General features: G+C 39.8%; 1 protein-coding gene across 1 annotated transcript; it reads left to right on the top strand.

Moving 5' to 3' along the window:
• Nucleotides 1-2466: 2466 nt before the first annotated feature.
• On the top strand, nt 2467-20361 carry LOC311132025 (H-2 class I histocompatibility antigen, Q10 alpha chain-like). The gene is made up of 13 exons (XM_084165191.1): nt 2467-2709; nt 4606-4878; nt 5041-5331; nt 5474-5758; nt 5979-6101; nt 6396-6449; nt 7899-7937; nt 8038-8088; nt 9668-9706; nt 9807-9857; nt 11417-11455; nt 11563-11613; nt 19935-20361. Exons 1-13 carry the CDS (start codon nt 2655-2657, stop codon nt 19949-19951), a joined length of 1368 nt encoding a protein of 455 aa, XP_084021317.1. The 5' UTR covers nt 2467-2654; the 3' UTR covers nt 19952-20361.
• Nucleotides 20362-21786: the final 1425 nt, after the last annotated feature.

The raw sequence follows: 21786 nt of genomic DNA, 5'->3' as shown, positions 1-21786 counted from the left end.
TTGTGGAATTTCTTTCCTTCTTAATGGGTTTGGGCCAATCAGTTGTGTTGTGACAAGGTAGGGTTGGTATTCAGAAGATAGCTCTATTTGGTAAAAGACCAAGTCCATATTATGGCAAGAACAGCTCGAATAAGCAAAGACAAACGACAGTCCATCCTTACTTAAATCTGTAATAACATTTACATTTACATTTACGTCATTTAGCAGACACTCTTATCCAGAGCGACTTACAGTTAGTGCATACATTTTTTTATTTTTTTTTATACTGGCCCCCCGTGGGAATCGAACCCACAACCCTGGCGTTGCAAACGCCATGCTCTAACAACTGAGCTACCTCCCTGCCGGCCATTCCCTCCCCTACCCTAGACGACGCTGGGCCAATTGTGCGCCGCCCCATTGGTCTCCCGGTTGCGGCCGGCTATGACAGAGCCTGGATTCGAACCAGGATCTCTAGTGGCACAGCTAGCACTGCGATGCAGTGCCTTAGACCACTACGCCACTCGGGAGTGTCATAGTAGCCACCCTTTGCCTTGATGACAGCTTTGCACACTCTTGGCATTCTCTCAACCAGCTTCATGAGGTAGTCACCTGGAATGCATTTCAATTAATTGTGGATTTTATTTACTTCTTAATGTGTTTGAGCCAATCAGTTGTGTTGTGACAAGGTAGGGGGGGTAAAATACCAAGTCCATATTATGGCAAGAACAGCTCAAATAAGCAAAGAGAAACGGCAGCCCATCATTACTTTAAGACATGAAGGTCAGTCAATCCAGAAAATTTCAAGAACTTTGAAAGTTTCTTCAAGTGCAGTCGCAAAAAACCATCAAGCGCTATGATGAAACTGGCTCTCATGAGGACCGCCACAGGAAGACCCAGAGTTACCTCTGCTGCAGAAGATAAGTTCATTAGAGTTACCAGTCTCAGAAATTGCAGCGCAAGTAAATGCTTCACAGAGTTCAAGTAACAGACACATCTCAACATCAACTGTTCAGAGGGGACTGTGGGAATCAGGCCTTCATGGTTGAATTGCTGCAAAGAAACCACTACTAAAGGACACCAATAAGGCTTGGGCCAAGAAACACAAGCAATGGACATTAGACCGGTGGATATTTGTCCTTTGGTCTGGTGGCCAAATTTGAGATTTTTGGTTCAAACCGGTGTGTCTTTGTGAGACGCGGTGTGGGTGAACGGATGATCTCCGCATGTGTAGTTCCCACGTAAAGCATGGAGGAGGAGGTGTTATGGTGTGGGGGTGCTTTGCTGGTGACACTGTCTGTGATTTATTTAGAATTCAAGACACACTTAACCAGCATGGTTACCACAGCATTCTGCAGCGAAACGCCAACCCATCTGGTTTGGGCTTAGTGGGACTATCATTTGTTTTTCAACAGGACAATGACCCAACACACCTCCAGGCTGTGTAAGGGCTATTGAAGTGAAGGGCAGATGAAGTGCTGCATCAGATGACCTGGCCTCCACAATCCCCCGACCTCAACCAGCTTCACCTGGAATGCTTTTCCAACAGCCTTGAAGGAGTTCCCACATAAGCTGAGCACTTGTTGGCTGCTTTTCCTTCGCTCTGCGGTCCAACTCATCCCAAACCATCTCAATTGGGTTGAGGTCGGGTGATTGTGGAGGCCAGGTCATGTGATGCAGCACTCCATCACTCTCCTTCTTGGTCAAATAGCCCTTACACAGCCTGGAGGTGTGTTGGGTTGTTGTCATGTTGAAAAACAAATGATAGTCCCACTAAGCGCAAACCAGAAGGGATGGCGTTTCGCTGCAGAATGCTGTGGTAGCCATGCTGGTTATGTCTTAAAGTAATGATGGACTGTTGTTTCTCTTTGCTTATTTTAGCTGTTCTTGCCATAATAAGAAGATAGCCCATATTATGGACTTGGTATTTTACCAAATAGGGCTATCTTCTGTATACCACCCCTACCTTGTCACAACACAACTGATTGTCTCAAATGCATTAAGAAGGAAAGAAATTCCACACATTAACGTTTAACAAGGCACACCTGTTAATTGAAATGCATTCCAGGTGACTACCTCATGAAGCTGGTTGAGAGAATTCCAAGAGTGCAAAGCTGTCATCAAGGCAAAGGGTGGCTACTTTGAAGAATCTCAAATATAAATATATTTATTTGTGTAACATTTTTTTGGGTTACTATATGATTCCATATGGGTTATTTCATAGTTTTGATGTCTTCACTATTATTCTACAATGTAAAAATAAAGAATAACATTTTGAATGAGTAGGTGTGTACAAACGTTATACTGGTACTGTATATACATTTGCGAACATTTCAAAAAAACTGTTTTCGCTTTGTCATCATTGGGTATTGTGTGTAGATTGATGAGCAAAACATTTAATTTAAGACATTTTAGAAATACGTCTCTCTACGGTAACAAAATTTGGAAAAGTGAAGGGTGTGAGTATTGCTTATGAAGTACAGTCACATCAAAGAAGAGAGTTTGGACTTTGTACCAACACCAGTTCCACTTTATGATCAGGCTCAGCACAGGAGTTTACTTGTTAGAGAAAGCCAAGAGTGCACAGTCGTAGCACTGTGGGGCGGATCTGAATTTGACACAGAATTGAGGATATTTGTATATCTTCGGGTCATATACAATACATGTGAGGATTAAAAATGTATTTCGTCGTAGTTCTGCTCTTGTTTGGGACACTTTCAACAGTGAACAGTGGTAAGAATGATTTTACTTCTAGAAAATATGTCATAAGTAAAATTAAAATTTATTGGCAGAGCCATATACGTTATTTTTCAAGCCTACGTTATTTTTCAAATCAATAATGAACTTAAAAAGCCCTTTTCAGTGACTAGCCTATTATGTCGGTTGTAATGTTGTACATGTAATGTTTTGATATGTTGCTCCTTAAATAATAATTAAAAAAGGATGATTCACCAACTTTCAAAATACATTTTGTATTTTAATGTTCATGTTATTGATGATGACTCAAACTTTTTGTTTAATGGTAGGCTAGTTCTGTCAGCCTTTATATTGCGATGTTTCCTTGTTGCTGCTGGCAAGTTCCATTGATTGCACACCTGAGAAAATCATTTTTACCTGGCAACATAAAAGACAGTTTGATTGGTTGGAACTGCCAGGTGTCAGGTGATAAAGCTATACACACTGAACAAATATATAAAGGCAACATGTAAAGTGTTGGTCCCATGTTTCATGAGCTGAAAGAAAATATCCCAGAAAATGTCCATATGCACAAAAGGTTATTTCTCTCAAATTTAACACAATTTTGTTTACATCCCTGCTAGTGAGCATTTCTCCTTTGCCAAGATAATCCATTTACCGTACAGGTGTGGCATATCAAGAAGCTGATTAAACAGCATGATCATTACACAGGTGGACTTTGTGCTAGGGACAATAAAAGGCCACTCTACAATGTAAAGCTTTGTCACACAACACAATGCCACTGATGTCTCACGTTTTGAGTGTGCAATTGGCATGCTGACTGCAGGACTGTCCACCAGAGCTGTTGCCAGAGATTTGAATGTTAATTTCTCTACAAAAAGCCGCCTCCAACGTCATTTTAGAAAAATGAGGCACTACGTCCAACCGGCCTCACAATCGCAGACCCCATGTATGGCATCATGTGGGCGAGACGTTCTGCTGATGTCATCGTTGTGAACAGAGCACCCCATGGTGGCGGTGGGGTTATGGTATGGGCAGGCATAAGCTACGGACAACGAACACAATTGCATTTTATCGATGGCAATTTGAATGCACAGAGATACCGTGACAAGATCCTGAGGCCCATTGTCGTGCCATTCATCCGCCGCCATCACCTCATGTTTCAGCATGATAATGCACGGCCACATGTTGCAAGGATCTATACACAATTCCTGGAAGCTGAAAATGTCCCAGTTCTTCCATAGCCTGCATACTCACCAGACATGTTTGAGGTGCTCTGGATCGACGTGTACGACAGCGTGTTGCAGTTCCTGCCAATATCCAGCAACTTTGCACAGCCATTGAAGAGGAGTGGGACAACATTCCACAGACCACAATCAAAAGCTTAATCAACTCTATGCAAAGGACATGTGTCGTTCTGCATGAGGCAAATGGTGGTCACACCAGATACTGACTGGTTTTCTGAGCCACGCCCCTACCTTTTTAAAAAAGGTATCAGTGACCAACAGATGCATTTTGATATTCTCAGTGATGTGAAATCCATAGATTAGGGCCTAATTTATTTATTTCGATTGACTGATTTCCTTATATGAACTGTAACTCAGTCAAATCTTTGAAATTGTTGCATTTATATTTCTATTCAGTATAGTATGACTGTCACATAAAAGTGCTTTGTCTCAGTTGAGTCTTCTTTAGTCTCTTTTAAAACAACAAATGAGTCTAATACATAATTGAATTATACAAAGTTCCAATAAAATAATGGATTGATTGATTAGGTAGCCTAGATGTCATACCAAGACAATGACTATGATGTTACTATGTTTACTATTATCCATACTTTTTTTTTTTTGAATTCCCATCACTTCCTCAATTCTTTTACATCTCTACTCAGGAGTTTTGACTAACCCATTTGCTCCCCTTTGTGACCACTAGAGACATGGTCGCTGAGTTACGTCTACACTGCCCTATCAAAACCAGTACAATTGCCTGGTATCCATGAATTCACTGCCATGGGTCTGATGAATGACAAACAGATTGACTACTATGACAGTGTGGCAAAGAAGAAGATTCCCAAACAGGACTGGATGAGAGACAAGCTGCCAGCAGACTACTGGGAAAAAGGCACCCAGTCACGCAAGAGCAAGGAACAGTGGTTCAAAGTCAACGTCAACATCCTGATGGACCGTATGAGGCACAACAACACTGGTGAGGGACCGCACCTGCATTTGTATCACTCTACATAGCCTACTGTAGATATTTTACTAAATCTAAAAGATAATGGATTCACTTCTAAGTATAATGCAAAAAGACTTGACCATACCATAGGTAAGGCATTCCCTCTCCTATTCTACTTGTTTTTCCTCTCAGATGTCCATATCCTTCAGTGGAAGCATGGCTGTGAGGTTGCCAAACAGAGTGACGGCACATTGAAATTCATAAAGGGCACTGACCAATACAGCTACGATGGTGACGACTTCCTGGCCTTTGATGATGCCACTATGCAGTGGGTGGCCCCAGTCGTTCAAGCTCTGCCGACTAAGAGGAAGTGGGACGGGGTGCAGATCCTCAACCAGTACACCAAGGGCTACCTGGAGAAGGAGTGTGTGGACTGGCTGTCCAAATTCATGGCATATGGGAACGATTTCAGTAGAGCTGACTGTGAGTACTTATGAAAAACAAGCTAACATTTGAATGGTCATCTGAACTTCAAATAGTGTAAATGTGGATTACAGAAAAGGCATATTTGTACATGTGAGATCAGACATGAAACACTCATGTTCTCTGTTTATTCCCTCTTTAGCCCCTCCAAAGGTCTATGCTTTTGCTAAAAAAGCCAAAATTGCAGTACATATCCGACTGACTTGCATGGCCACAGGTTTCTTTCCCAAAGATGTGGTAATGCATATTAAGAAGAATGGGGTCCAATTGACGAAACATGATGGAGTGCAGTCTGACGGAGTCTTACCCAATGATGACGAGACCTACCAGATCAGGATGAGTGTGCAGATTCCAGAGGATGACAAGGAAACATATGAATGTTATGTCAACCATGCAATGTTGAAGGAGCCAATTGTGGTCAAATGGGGTAAAGTAGTCCTTATGTTTAATATACCGGTACTGTATCTATTTTCAACAAAGCAGTTATTAGCATGGTTATCAATTGTGGTAAAATCAGACATTTATGAGTCTCTAATGAGGTCATGAATGCAGAATATTAAAATGTGAGTCAACTGTTTTTTCAAGCTCAATGTGTAAGATGTTATTGTTAATGCTGAATATGTCCTCTTATCTTGTCTTCCATGCAGATGGAAAATGCTGTGATTGTAGCCAAGTCACAGTTGTTATCATTGGTGCTGTTGTTGTTGTTGTGGTCCTCCTGTTAACCGTGGTTATCACACTGTTTGCTCTTTGGAAGAAAGGCAAAATATGTAAGTTTCTCACATTGTGAATGAATTTCATAAAGTATGTTTTTTTCCGTATTGTTATTGTTCTGTGAGATAAACTGAAGTGATTATGGTCCTTTCTGAAGAGAGTTGGCATGTTGCAACCTTTTTTTCACATTAGTGCATGATTTTAGTCAATCTTGAGTCAGGAGGTCAAACAAAGTGAAGTATTATATATTGATTTTTCTTCCCATGTGTTTCCACTGTTTCTTCCTACTGTTTCTGATACAATTTCAAACCTGCCATATTTGGCATTAACATCTTGCTCCATTGTTATAGGTGCTGGTAAAACAGGAGCTCTACCACTTACTGGGATCCAGGCACCTCTAAATGGTACTGCTTATACAATGTTATGTTTTCTTCCTTCCTTTAACAATTACATGTATGTCAGTAGCATTGCAATACAAAAGATCTGGTAAGGATATGTATAATGATGGGCCATCTTATGAGTGTTAATTGTAGTGATTTAATTATGACTTGTGAGGATTAAATTAATGACAGCCCCCTAATCCTTGATTTTACACATCAGTTATGTTTATTAATCACATACTGATGAATAGTTTGGCCCCATTATTGTCTACTTGTTGTTTTGGACAATGCCGATCAGTATAAAGCACAATGTTAATCAAACAGACTTAACCATGGACTTGCAGAGTTATTCTGTTCACATGACTCTGTTACTTTCAGGCAATGAAAAAGGAAAGGCCGTATTGAGCATGTCTGGGAAGACTGGAGATCATATTATGTTTTACAGTTGTTGAAAGCAGAGAAGGCTCCAATTTATTTCACGCAACAGAGTGTAGATTATAATTACAATTAAGAATGATTGACTGATAACATTGATTCCTGGTATTATTTTAAAAAACGCCTTCATGGAGTTTTCAAAGGTGAGTTTAAGAAGGAACAATACAACAGGGCCTGTCATGTTTGCTTTTCGGTGCAAGGGTTGCTTTAATCACCTTTATCACAAGTCATGTGGTATATAGACTTGTAAATATCAGACCTCAGGATAAGACCCAGATGCAGACAGAGGTCAGTAGTCCAGATCAGAGTTCAAAAGGTACAGAATGGCAGGCAGTCTCAGGGCAGGCAGAGGTCAATAATCCAGGGTGGTGTGTTAAGGTACAAAACGGCAGGCAGGCTCAAGGTCAGGGCAGGCAGAATGGTCAAAACAGGGAAAACTAGAAAACAGGGACTAGAGCGAAAGCAGGAGTACGGGAAAACCGCTGGTAGGCTTGATGAGATAAGACGAACTGGCAACAGACAAACAGAAAAAACTGGTATAAATGCACAGGGGATAATGGGGAAAATGGGCGACACCTGGAGGGGGGTGGAGACAAGCACAAGACAGGTGAAACAGATCAGGGTGTGACAGTAAAATGAGAGGAGGACTGTGAGTCATAGTCAATAAAAGGTTTCTCAAGGAAGGGAACACCTAAAGAATAACTAGCAGTTAGACACTGTGAACATAGTGGGGAACAACATGACAAATTCATTCTAACTAACTAATGAATTATCTGTACTGAATAGGAGTATTATGACACTGACGTGAAATGTAAAGTCACATATTCTATGTACCAAACGGGTAGTTTTCGATTCAGTAAAATCAGGAAGTGAATTAAATTCATACATTTTAAATTGCCCATTGTGTGTTATGAGGATTTTTCAGTTAATTAATTGAATTTCAATTGGGAATATGCATGCCTATAGATGACCAATGATCAGCAGTGAATACTGTATATCTGTATCTAACTAAAGAGTGATAATATTCTCTTTTCCCAGTGACAAAGGATGACGCTAGCAGCACTTCCAGTGACTCTGGTAATGTTATTCAAAAGTATTGCCTGTTATTCTATCTTATACATAGACAGTGAATGCTGTTGAAACTATGGAAGTACTGATGTTAGTTCTGCTGTTCCAGGTCAAGGCAGCAATGCATGTCTAGAGAGGGAGCCAATCCTGACAAATGGAGGTAATATAATTGGTCCTTTAAAAAAAAAAAACATATATACACACACATATATATACACACATATATATATATATATACACACATATATATATATATATATATATATATATATATATATATATATATACATATATACTGTATATACACATATATATATACACATATATAAAATATAATATATATATATATATATATATATATATATATATATATATATATATATATATATATATATATATATATACAGTGAGGGAAAAAAGTATTTGATCCCCTGCTATTTTTGTACGTTTGCCCACTGACAAAGACATGTGTAATGAATACTCGGACAGAGTGGTAAGATCCAATCGCAGAATAGCGATGCTTTATTAGAGTACAGACAAGGGAATAGCTTAATCGTGGTCGGGCGGGCTGTGGTCAAAACCGGGCCAGGCATAGACAGGCAGAGGTACCAATGGAGCGGGCTTAGTCGTAGTCGAGGGCACAGGCACAGGATCAGAGGACGGTAATCACTGGGGTAGACAAGCAGAGGATTAAGCAATACGGGGAGTCAAACAACAAGGCACAGGTCGGATACACAGGTAATCAAAAACAACAAACTCTCTCTCTCGGAACAAAACGCTTAGCAAGTCACAATGGAACAATACCTCACGCCGACTGAGCTTCTGAGCACACCTTAAATCCTACACTAATTACTGACAGGTGTGCTCAGAACTCAGGTGAACCAGATCGAGTCTGATGACTCCCCCTCTCTGTAGATCGGGGAAGTGTCAGACTCTGTCTAGACCCTGCCAACCCCCGATCCCTTACAACATGATCATTCTATAATTTTAATGGTAGGTTTATTTGAACAGTGAGAGACAGAATAACAACAACAAAATCCAGAAAAACGCATGTCAAAAATGTTATAAATTGATTTGCATTTTAATGAGGGAAATAAGTATTTGACCCCTCTGCAAAACATGACTTAGTACTTGGTGGCAAAACCCTTGTTGGCAATCACAGAGGTCAGACATTTGTTGTAGTTGGCCACCAGGTTTGCAAACATCTCAGGAGGGATTTTGTTCCACTCCTATTTGCAGATCTTCTCCAAGTCATTAAGGTTTCGAGACTGACGTTTGGCAACTCGAACCTTCAGCTCCCTCCACAGATTTTCTATGGGATTAAGGTCTGGAGACTGGCTAGGCCACTCCAGGACCTTAATGTGCTTCTTCTTGAGCCACTCCTTTGTTGCCTTGGCCGTGTATTTTGTGTTAGACACTGTGAACATAGTGGGGAACAACATGACAAATTCATTCTAACTAACTAATGAATTATCTGTACTGAATAGGAGTATTATGACACTGACGTGAAATGTAAAGTCACATCTTCTATGTACCAAACGGGTAGTTTTCGATTCAGTAAAATCAGGAAGTGAATTAAATTCATACATTTTAAATTGCCCATTGTGTGTTATGAGGATTTTTCAGTTAATTAATTGAATTTCAATTGGGAATATGCATGCCTATAGATGACCAATGATCAGCAGTGAATACTGTATATCTGTATCTAACTAAAGAGTGATAATATTCTCTTTTCCCAGTGACAAAGGATGACGCTAGCAGCACTTCCAGTGACTCTGGTAATGTTATTCAAAAGTATTGCTTGTTATTCTATCTTATACATAGACAGTGAATGCTGTTGAAACTATGGAAGTACTGATGTTAGTTCTGCTGTTCCAGGTCAAGGCAGCAATGCATGTCTAGAGAGGGAGCCAATCCTGACAAATGGAGGTAATATAATTGGTCCTTTAAAAAAAAAAAAAATATATACACACACATATATATACACACATATATATATATATATATACACACATATATATATATATATATATATATATATACATATATACTGTATATACACATATATATATACACATATATATATACACATATATAAAATATAATATATATATATATATATATATATATATATATATATATATATATATATACAGTGAGGGAAAAAAGTATTTGATCCCCTGCTATTTTTGTACGTTTGCCCACTGACAAAGACATGTGTAATGAATACTCGGACAGAGTGGTAAGATCCAATCGCAGAATAGCGATGCTTTATTAGAGTACAGACAAGGGAATAGCTTAATCGTGGTCGGGCGGGCTGTGGTCAAAACCGGGCCAGGCATAGACAGGCAGAGGTACCAATGGAGCGGGCTTAGTCGTAGTCGAGGGGACAGGCACAGGATCAGAGGACGGTAATCACTGGGGTAGACAAGCAGAGGATTAAGCAATACGGGGAGTCAAACAACAAGGCACAGGTCGGATACACAGGTAATCAAAAACAACAAACTCTCTCTCTCGGAACAAAACGCTTAGCAAGTCACAATGGAACAATACCTCGCGCCGACTGAGCTTCTGAGCACACCTTAAATCCTACACTAATTACTGACAGGTGTGCTCAGAACTCAGGTGAACCAGATCGAGTCTGATGACTCCCCCTCTCTGTAGATCGGGGAAGTGTCAGACTCTGTCTAGACCCTGCCAACCCCCGATCCCTTACAACATGATCATTCTATAATTTTAATGGTAGGTTTATTTGAACAGTGAGAGACAGAATAACAACAACAAAATCCAGAAAAACGCATGTCAAAAATGTTATAAATTGATTTGCATTTTAATGAGGGAAATAAGTATTTGACCCCTCTGCAAAACATGACTTAGTACTTGGTGGCAAAACCCTTGTTGGCAATCACAGAGGTCAGACATTTGTTGTAGTTGGCCACCAGGTTTGCAAACATCTCAGGAGGGATTTTGTTCCACTCCTATTTGCAGATCTTCTCCAAGTCATTAAGGTTTCGAGACTGACGTTTGGCAACTCGAACCTTCAGCTCCCTCCACAGATTTTCTATGGGATTAAGGTCTGGAGACTGGCTAGGCCACTCCAGGACCTTAATGTGCTTCTTCTTGAGCCACTCCTTTGTTGCCTTGGCCGTGTATTTTGTGTTAGACACTGTGAACATAGTGGGGAACAACATGACAAATTCATTCTAACTAACTAATGAATTATCTGTACTGAATAGGAGTATTATGACACTGACGTGAAATGTAAAGTCACATCTTCTATGTACCAAACGGGTAGTTTTCGATTCAGTAAAATCAGGAAGTGAATTAAATTCATACATTTTAAATTGCCCATTGTGTGTTATGAGGATTTCTCAGTTAATTAATTGAATTTCAATTGGGAATATGCATGCCTATAGATGACCAATGATCAGCAGTGAATACTGTATATCTGTATCTAACTAAAGAGTGATAATATTCTCTTTTCCCAGTGACAAAGGATGACGCTAGCAGCACTTCCAGTGACTCTGGTAATGTTATTCAAAAGTATTGCCTGTTATTCTATCTTATATTACTTACATAGACAGTGAATGCTGTTGAAACTATGGAAGTACTGATGTTAGTTCTGCTGTTCCAGGTCAAGGCAGCAATACATGTCTAGAGAGGGAGCCAATCCTGACAAATGGAGGTAATATAATTGGTCCTTAAAAAAAAAAAAACATATATACACACACATATATATATGTGTGTGTATTATTTTTTATTTTTTTAAAGGACCAATATATATACACACACATATATATACACACATATATATATATATACACACACACATATACAGTGCCCTCCACTATTATTGGCACCCCTGTTTAAGATGTGGTCGAGGACTTCCAAAAATTCTCATTTTTTTTTAAACAACATAGAACCCAAATGCAAAAAAAGAGCAAAATCCAACCTTTTATTTAAGTACATTACTTTGGTGGTAAAAAAAAATCACACATTTAGAAAAAGAAAAACTTGAAATCATGTGTCCCACAATTATTGGCACCCCTAACAATTCAGCTGAAATTTTTAATTGATTTTTTAAAAAATATATTTTTCTGTAGTTGCTAAAGTTGGTCAGGGTATCTAGGAACTTTTAATATGTAATTCATGACTTCCTGTTTCCCTGGGGTATAAATATGACGTGACACAGAGGCCTAATTCTCTTACCCATTTGTCAACATGGCAAAGACAAGAGAACACACCATTCAAGTAAGGCAGATTTGTGTCGACCTTCATAAGTCAGGCAATGGCTACAAGAAAATAGCCACTCGCCTTAACTTGCCCGTATCTACAGTCAGAGGAATCATTAAGAAGTTTAAAACAACTGGAACAGTGACAAACAAGGCTGGAAGAGGTCCCAAGTTTATCTTGCCACAACGCACAGTGAGGAGGATGGTAAGAGAAGTAAAAAAAAGTCCTAAGCTCACTGTCACAGAATTGCATCAAAGAGTGGCATCTTGGAGTCACAAAGTCTCCAAAACAACCATCAGACGCTCTCTACATGCCAACAAGCTGTTTGGGAGGCATGCAAGGAAAAAGCCTTTTCTCACTAACACTCACAAACGTAAACGTCTGGAGTTTGCTAAGCGGCACTGGGACTTCAACTGGGATCGTGTGCTTTGGTCAGATGAGACTAAGATTAAGCTTTTTGGCAACAAACACTCTAAGTGGGTCTGGCGTAAAACAAAAGATGAGTATGCCGAAAAGCACCTCATGCCCACCGTGAAGTATGGTGGAGCATCTGTGATGCTGTGGGCCTGTTTCTCTTCCAAAGGCCCTGGGAACCTTGTTAGGGTGCATGGCATTTTGAACGCTTTGAACTACCAGGACATTTTAAATAAAAACCTGATGGCCTCTGCCAGAAAGCTGAAGATGGGTCGTCATTGGGTCTTTCAGCAGGATAATGATCCAAAACATGTGGCAAAATCTACACAAAAATGGTTCAGCAGTCACAAACTCAAGGTCCTCCCATGGCCATCTCAGTCCCCAGACCTCAACCCAATCGAAAACCTGTGGGGCGAGCTAAAGAGGAGAGTGCATAAGAGAGGACCCAGGACACTGGATGATCTAGAAAGATTGTGCAAAGAAGAATGGTCAAAGATCCCTCTCTCTGTGTTCTCCAATCTTGTGAAGTGTTATAAGAGGAGATTAAGTGCTGTCTTGTTGGCAAAAGGGGGTTGTACAAAGTATTAACATCAGGGGTGCCAATAATTGTGGGACACATGATTTCAAGTTTTTTTTTTTTCTAAATGTGTGATTTTTTTTTTACACCAAAGTAATGTACTTGAATAAAAGGTTGGATTTTTCTCTTTTTTTGCATTTGGGTTCTATGTTGTTTTTAAAAAAATGAGAATTTTTGGAAGTCCTCGACCACATCTTAAACAGGGGTGCCAATAATAGTGGAGGGCACTGTATATATATATATATATATATATATATATATATATATATATATACAGTAATCCCTCGTTTATCGCGGGGGTTACGTTCCGAAAATGACCCGCGATAAGTGAAATCCGCGAAATAGAAAACTTTTTTTTTTTTACAATTAGCAACTATTACATGTATACAAATACAGTGACTCACGTGTAGGCCGTTTCGTCGACATTATGGGTTTAGAAGATGTTCGAAATTACAAGATAATTTGGCCAACTTAATGAAAATTTGCCAAGCTGTTTTATGTACGTACACATAACTGCACGAGACGACAAAATGATAGCACAATTCGTAGCATGTTTTGATACAAGAAGCGGGAGTGAGTTTTTAGCGAATCAGAATGCAGAGCACAATGCACCAAAAAAAAAAAAAAAATGCATTATGAAAATCCGCGAAATAGCGAATCCGCGATAAGTGAACCGCGAAGTGGCGAGGGATCACTGTATATATATATATATACACATGTATATATACTGTATATACACATATATATATACATATATATATACACATATATATATATATACATATATATATATATATATATATATATATATATATACACATATATATACATACATATATACACATATATAAAATATATATAAAATATAATATATATACATACATATATACACATATATAAAATATATATAAAATATAATATATATATATATATATATATATATATATATATATATATATACAGTGAGGGAAAAAGTATTTGATCCCCTGCTATTTTTGTACGTTTGCCCACTGACGAAGACATGATCATTCTATAATTTTAATAGTATGTTTATTTGAACAGTGAGAGACAGAATAACAACAACAAAATCCAGAAAAACGCATGTCAAAAATGTTATAAATTGATTTGCATTTTAATGAGGGAAATAAGTATTTGACCCCTCTGCAAAACATGACTTAGTACTTGGTGGCAAAACCCTTGTTGGCAATCACAGAGGTCAGACATTTGTTGTAGTTGGCCACCAGGTTTGCAAACATCTCAGGAGGGATTTTGTTCCACTCCTATTTGCAGATCTTCTCCAAGTCATTAAGGTTTCGAGACTGACGTTTGGCAACTCGAACCTTCAGCTCCCTCCACAGATTTTCTATGGGATTAAGGTCTGGAGACTGGCTAGGCCACTCCAGGACCTTAATGTGCTTCTTCTTGAGCCACTCCTTTGTTGCCTTGGCCGTGTGTGTTTTGGGTCATTGTCATGCTGGAATACCCATCCATAACCCATTTTCAATGCCCTGGCTGAGGGAAGGAGGTTCTCACCCAAGATTTGACGGTACATGGCCCCGTCCATCGTCCCTTTGATGCGGTGAAGTTGTCCTGTCCCCTTAGCAGAAAAACACCCCCAAAGCATAATGTTTCCACCTCCATGTTTGACGGTGGGGATGGTGTTCTTGGGGTCATAGGCAGCATTCCTCCTCCTCCAAACACGGCGAGTTGAGTTGATGCCAAAGAGCTCGATTTTGGTCTCATCTGACCACAACACTTTCACCCAGTTCTCCTCTGAATCATTCAGATGTTCATTGGCAAACTTCAGACGGCCCTGTATATGTGCTTTCTTGAGCAGGGGGACCTTGCGGGCGCTGCAGGATTTCAGTCCTTCACGGCGTAGTGTGTTACCAATTGTTTTCTTGGTGACTATGGTCCCAGCTGCTTTGAGATCATTGACAAGATCCTCCCGTGTAGTTCTGGGCTGATTCCTCACCGTTCTAATGATCATTGCAACTCTACGAGGTGAGATCTTGCATGGAGCCCCAGGCCGAGGGAGATTGACAGTTCTTTTGTGTTTCTTCCATTTGCGTATAATCGCACCAACTGTTGTCACCTTCTCACCAAGCTGCTTGGCGATGGTCTTGTAGCCCATTCCAGCCTTGTGTAGGTCTACAATCTTGTCCCTGACATCCTTGGAGAGCTCTTTGGTCTTGGCCATGGTGGAGAGTTTGGAATCTGATTGATTGATTGCTTCTGTGGACAGGTGTCTTTTATACAGGTAACAAGCTGAGATTAGGAGCACTCCCTTTAAGAGTGTGCTCCTAATCTCAGCTCGTTACTTGTATAAAAGACACCTGGGAGCCAGAAATCTTTCTGATTGAGAGGGGGTCAAATACTTATTTCCAACATTAAAATGCAATCAATTTATAACATTTTTGACATGCGTTTTTCTGGATTTTTTGGTTGTTATTCTGTCTCTCACTGTTCAAATAAACCTACCATTAAAATTATAGACTGATCATTTCTTTGTCAGTGGGCAAACGTACAAAATCAGCAGGGGATCAAATACTTTTTTACCTCAATGTATATATACACTCAGCATAAAAAGAAACGTCCTCTCACTGTCAACTGCGTTTATTTTCAGCAAACTTAACATGTGTAAATATTTGTATGAACATAGCAAGATTCAACAACTGACACAAACTGAACAAGTTCCACAGACATGTGACTAACAGAAATGGAATAATGTGTCCCTGAACAAAGGGGGTGTCAAAATCAAAAGTAACAGTCAGTATCTGGTGTGGCCACCAGCTGCATAAAGTACTGCAGTGCATCTCCTCCTCATCATGGACTGCACCAGATTTGCCAGTTCTTGCTGTGAGATGTTACCCCACTCTTCCACCAAGGCACCTGCAAGTTCCCAGACATTTCTGGGGGGAATGGCCCTAGCCCTCACCCTCCAATCCACCAGGTCCCAGACGTGCTCAATGTGATTGAGATCCGGGCTCTTCGCTGGCCATGGCAGAACACTGGCAGAACACTGACATTCCTGTCTTGCAGGAAATCACGCACAGAACAAGCAGTATGGCTGGTGGCATTGTCATGCTGGAGGGTCATGTCAGGATGAGTCTGCAGGAAGGTTACCACATGAGGGAGGAGGATGTCTTCCCTGTAACGCACAGCGTTGAGATTGCCTGCAATGACAACAAGCTCAGTCCGATGATGCTGTGACACACTGCCCCAGACCATGACGGACCCTCCACCTCCAAATCGATCCCGCTCCAGAGTACAGGCCTTGGTGTAACGCTCATTCCTTCAACGATAAACGCGAATCCGACCATCACCACTGGTGAAACAAAACCGTGACTCGTCAGTGAGGAGCACTTTTTGCCAGTCCTGTCTGGTCCAGCGACGGTGGGTTTGTGCCCACAGGCAACGTTGTTGCCGGTGATGTCTGGTGAGGACCTGCCTTACAACAGGCCTACAAGCCCTCAGTCCAGCCTCTCTCAACCTATTGCGGACAGTCTGAGCACTGATGGAGGGATCCTGTTGTAACTCGGGCAGTTGTTGTTGTCATTCTGTACCTGTCCTGCAGGTGTGATGTTCGGATGTACCGATCCTGTGAGGTGTTGTTACACGTGGTCTGCCACTGCGAGGATGATCAGCTGTCCGTCCTGTCTCCCTGTAGCGCTGTCTTAGATGTCTCACAATACAGACAGTGCAATTTATTGCCCTGGCCACATCTGCAGTCCTCATGCCTCCTTGCAGCATGCCTAAGGCACGTTCACGCAGATGAGCAGGGACCCTGGGCATCTTTCTTTTGGTGTTTTTCAGAGTCAGTAGAAAGGCCTCTTTAGTGTCCTAAGTTTTCATAACTGTGACCTTAATTGGCTACTGTCTGTAAGCTGTTAGTGTCTTAACGACCGTTCCACAGGTGCATGTTCATTAATTGTTTATGGTTCATTGAACAAGCATGGGAAACAGTGTTTAAACCCTTTACAATTAAGATCTGTGAAGTTATTTGGATTTGTACGAATTATCTTTGAAAGACAGGGTCCTGAAAAAGGGACGTTTCTTTTTTTGCTGAGTTTATATACAGTGGGGAAAAAAAGTATTTAGTCAGCCACCAACTGTGCAAGTTCTCCCACTTAAAAAGATGAGAGAGGCCTGTAATTTTCATCATAGGTACACGTCAACTATGACAGACAAATTGAGAAAAGAAAAATCCAGAAAATCACATTGTAGGATTTTTTATGAATTTATTTGCAAATTATGGTGGAAAATAAGTATTTGGTCACCTACAAACAAGCAAGACTTCTGGCTCTCACAGACCTGTAACTTATTCATTAAGAGGCTCCTCTGTCCTCCACTCGTTACCTGTATTAATGGCACCTGTTTGAACTTGTTATCAGTATAAAAGACACCTGTCCACAACCTCAAACAGTCACACTCCAAACTCCACTATGGCCAAGACCAAAGAGCTGTCAAAGGACACCAGAAACAAAATTGTAGACCTGCACCAGGCTGGGAAGACTGAATCTGCAATAGGTAAGCAGCTTGGTTTGAAGAAATCAACTGTGGGAGCAATTATTAGGAAATGGAAGACATAAAAGACCACTGATAATCTCCCTCAATCTGGGGCTCCACGCAAGATCTCACCCCGTGGGGTCAAAATGATCACAAGAACGGTGAGCAAAAATCCCAGAACCACACGGGGGGACCTAGTGAATGACCTGCAGAGAGCTGGGACCAAAGTAACAAAGCCTACCATCAGTAACACACTACGCCGCCAGGGACTCAAATCCTGCAGTGGCAGACGTGTCCCCCTGCTTAAGCCAGTACATGTCCAGGCCCGTCTGAAGTTTTCTAGAGTGCATTTGGATGATCCAGAAGAGGATTGGGAGAATGTCATATGGTCAGATGAAACCAAAATATAACTTTTGGGTAAAAACTCAACTTGTCGTGTTTGGAGGACAAAGTTGCATCCAAAGAACACCATACCTACTGTGAAGCATGGGGGTGGAAACATCATGCTTTGGGGCTGTTTTTCTGCAAAGGGACCAGGACGACTGATCCGTGTAAAGGAAAGAATGAATGGGGCCATGTATCGTGAGATTTTGAGTGAAAACCTCCTTCCATCAGCAAGGGCATTGAAGATGAAACGTGGCTGGGTCTTTCAGCATGACAATGATCCCAAACACACCGCCCGGAATACGAAGGAGTGGCTTTGTAAGAAGCATTTCAAGGTCCTGGAGTGGACTAGCCAGTCTCCAGATCTCAACCCCATAGAAAATCTTTGGAGGGAGTTGAAAGTCTGTGTTGCCCAGCGACAGCCCCAAAACATCACTGCTCTAGAGGAGATCTGCATGGAGGAATGGCCAAAATACCAGCAACAGTGTGTGAAAACCTTGTGAAGACTTACAGAAAACGTTTGACCTGTGTCATTGCCAACAAAGGGTATATAACAAAGTATTGAGAAACTTTTGTTATTGACCAAATACTTATTTTCCACCATAATTTGCAAATAAATGCATTAAAAATCCTACAATGTGATTTTCTGGAATTTTTTTTCTCATTTTGTCTGTCATAGTTGACGTGTACCTATGATGAAAATTACAGGCCTCTCTCATCTTTTTAAGTGGGAGAACTTGCACAATTGGTGGCTGACTAAATACTTTTTTTCCCCACTGTATGTAATACAATCTCATTCTTGAAAGTGCACTTAACGGATTTGGTGCCTTCAGCCATACCACCCTGCATCCATCTAGGCTACTGGTGCCTGCCCATTGACAGTACAACCCATATTAGCTAACATGCCCATTGACAGTACAATCCATATATTAACTAACATGCCCATTGACAATACAACCCATATTAACTAACATGCCCATTGACTGTACAACCCATGTATTAACTAACATCCCAACATCCTTTTACAAATATCAGCATCATGAGACTACATGGACATGTAATACTAACTGCTCCATTACTATGTTCTTTAGGTGTAATTCTTAGTTATCTAAATTATTGTACACTAAACAAAAATATACTGTAAACGCAACATGTAAAGTGCTGGTCCCATGTTTCATGAGCTGAAATTTTCCTTACTCACAAAAAGCTTATTTCTCTCAAATGTTGTGCACAAATGTGTTTACATCCCTGTTAGTGAGCATTTTATCCTTTGTCAAGATAATCCATCCACCTGACAGGTGTGGCATATCAACATGATTATTACACAGGTGGACCTTGTGCTGTGGACAATAAAAGGCCACTCTAAAAAGTTTTGTCACACCACAACACAATGCCACAGATGTCTCAAGTTTTGAGGGAGTGTGCAATTGGCATGCTGACTTCAGCAATGTCCACCAGAGCAGTTGAATGTTAATTTCTTTACCATAAGCCACCCCAAACGTTGTTTTGGCAGTACATCCAAGCAGCCTCACAACCGCAGAACACATGTAACCATGCCAGCTCAGGACCTCCACAATAAAGCCCTTTTGTGGGTGAAAACTCATTCTGATTGGCTGGGCCTGGCTCGCAAGTGGGTGAGCCTATGCTCTCCCAGGCCCACCTATGGCTGCACCTCTGCCCAGTCGTGTGAAATCCATAGATTAGGGCCTAATTAATTTGTTTCAATTGACTGATATCCTTATATGAACTGTAACTCAGCAAAATCTTTGAAATTGTTGCATGTTGCGTTTATATTTTTGTTCAGTATATTATTGTCATTAGCATTCATACTGTTCGTGCAGCTATAGCAAGCACCCATTCCCATAATGACTCTCTCTCTATTCTCTTAGCCACTGGGAGTGACTGACAACGCATTCAAATCCAGCAAAGAACGCGTGGTTTTGTTTTGTTAATCAACAAATACTGTCAATCTAAATGTGGTAATTCCCAAGCAGATCGGCTTGGATATGAAATAGTTATTTATTAACATTTGGATATTTTGAATATCGTAGTGTAATTCCTTGTTTTAATAAAATTTATCAAATTATTTTTCAACAAATGGATTGGTAAATCGCCAATATGTTGGACATTTTAATTTATTGGTATTGGAACCATTAGTCTATTTCTATTTTAAACTAGAGACCAATCATTTCAATCTTTGCACACACAGAAACACACACACACACACACTGAACTGCTTTTTAAATATGTTTTGTTTTTGTTTTTTATGGAAAGTATAATAAATTATGAATTAATAAAGGACAGCTTTGATTAACCAATGTGAACGCCTCAGTAGCCCTTGTGTGTTCAACAATGCATTCCACATTTGACTATTCCAATAATTATTGGACCCCTGTTGTGCTTTTACGTCATTATAATAATAAAAGATACCAATGAATAAAGGTAAGATTATGCGCATATTGCATGAAGTAGGCCTAGCTACAAATATAGTTTACACAACCAACCAAACTTGTTTGACCACGTTACATGAGGAAAGACTGGCGTTCACCTTATAGAGAAAGCCAAGGTGCACTGTTGTTGCACTTTGCATCTCACCTGGGATTTTGACGCAGAATTTATTTAAGATAGCCCTATTATTCGTATTATTTTCGGGCCATTCAACATTCATGTGCGCATTCAAAATGTATTTCGTCATACTTTTGTTCCTTTTTGGGACACTTTCGACGGTGCACATTGGTAATAATATTTATTTCTCTGTAATGTTGCTAAAAGTGAAAGTAAAAATGTTGTTTTGGCCAAGTTGCTACGTTTTATTTTTGTTTTCATATGGAGAAATTATTATTATAGAGGCACATTTGAAGGATTTATGTTAAATTGTGTCATGTGAAAATGTAATGTTTTGTTAAGTTATTTATTATTCTGTTGACAAGAAAAATGGATAGGCTTAATGCGCGCAAACTGTCAAAAATATGAATAAGATAACTACAACTTCCCGACATTTTGTTTAGTTCTTAAAATTGTATAGGTAATTAGACTACAATATTTATATTTTGCCCGTTGCTGCCAAGTTCCATTGACTGTACCTGACTGTACACCTTTGAAAACCATCACACCACAACATAACAAGACAGTTGGATTGGTTGGAAATGCTATGGTGCGACCAGCCTATAGTGTCCAATTTCCTTGATCCAGGATCAGTTTCAATAACCATTGTAGGCTAAGTGGTGAACAAAAATGTAATGATTATTAATGGAAAACTCAAAAAGTATATTTTGGTATTTGTTTCATTAGTCCATTGTTGACATAGTCCCAAAATGTTTTGCTTGTCAGCAATCAAGTTTTCAAGATATGTAACTTTCAAAATACAGAAATCATCCCCATATGATGCATTTTGAAAACTTGATTGCTGACAAGCAAAACATTTTTGGGACTATGTCAACAATGGACTAATGAAACAAATACCAAAATATAGAATTTTCCTTTAAATACAAATAATATAAAACATTTAACAGATTGATTAAGGTACATTTTATCACCATCATCATTTCATTTAGAATTCCAATTAATGTTATATTCCTTAAAACAATCCTCCTCAATTATTTTGGTGTTTGAAGAAGAAGCATTTATCACAACTAACTCCTGTTTTATTCTTTGTGACCACTAGAGAGATGGTCGCTGAGTTACAGTGAGGGAAAAAAGTATTTGATCTCATGCTGATTTTGTACGTTTGCCCACTGACAA

Source organism: Coregonus lavaretus, assembly GCF_964263955.1.
Source record: "Coregonus lavaretus genome assembly, chromosome: 7".
NCBI classification, from domain to species: Eukaryota; Metazoa; Chordata; class Actinopteri; order Salmoniformes; family Salmonidae; genus Coregonus; species Coregonus lavaretus.
The sequence above is the reverse complement of the archived record's forward strand: the minus strand, read 5'-3'. Positions and strand labels throughout refer to the sequence as shown.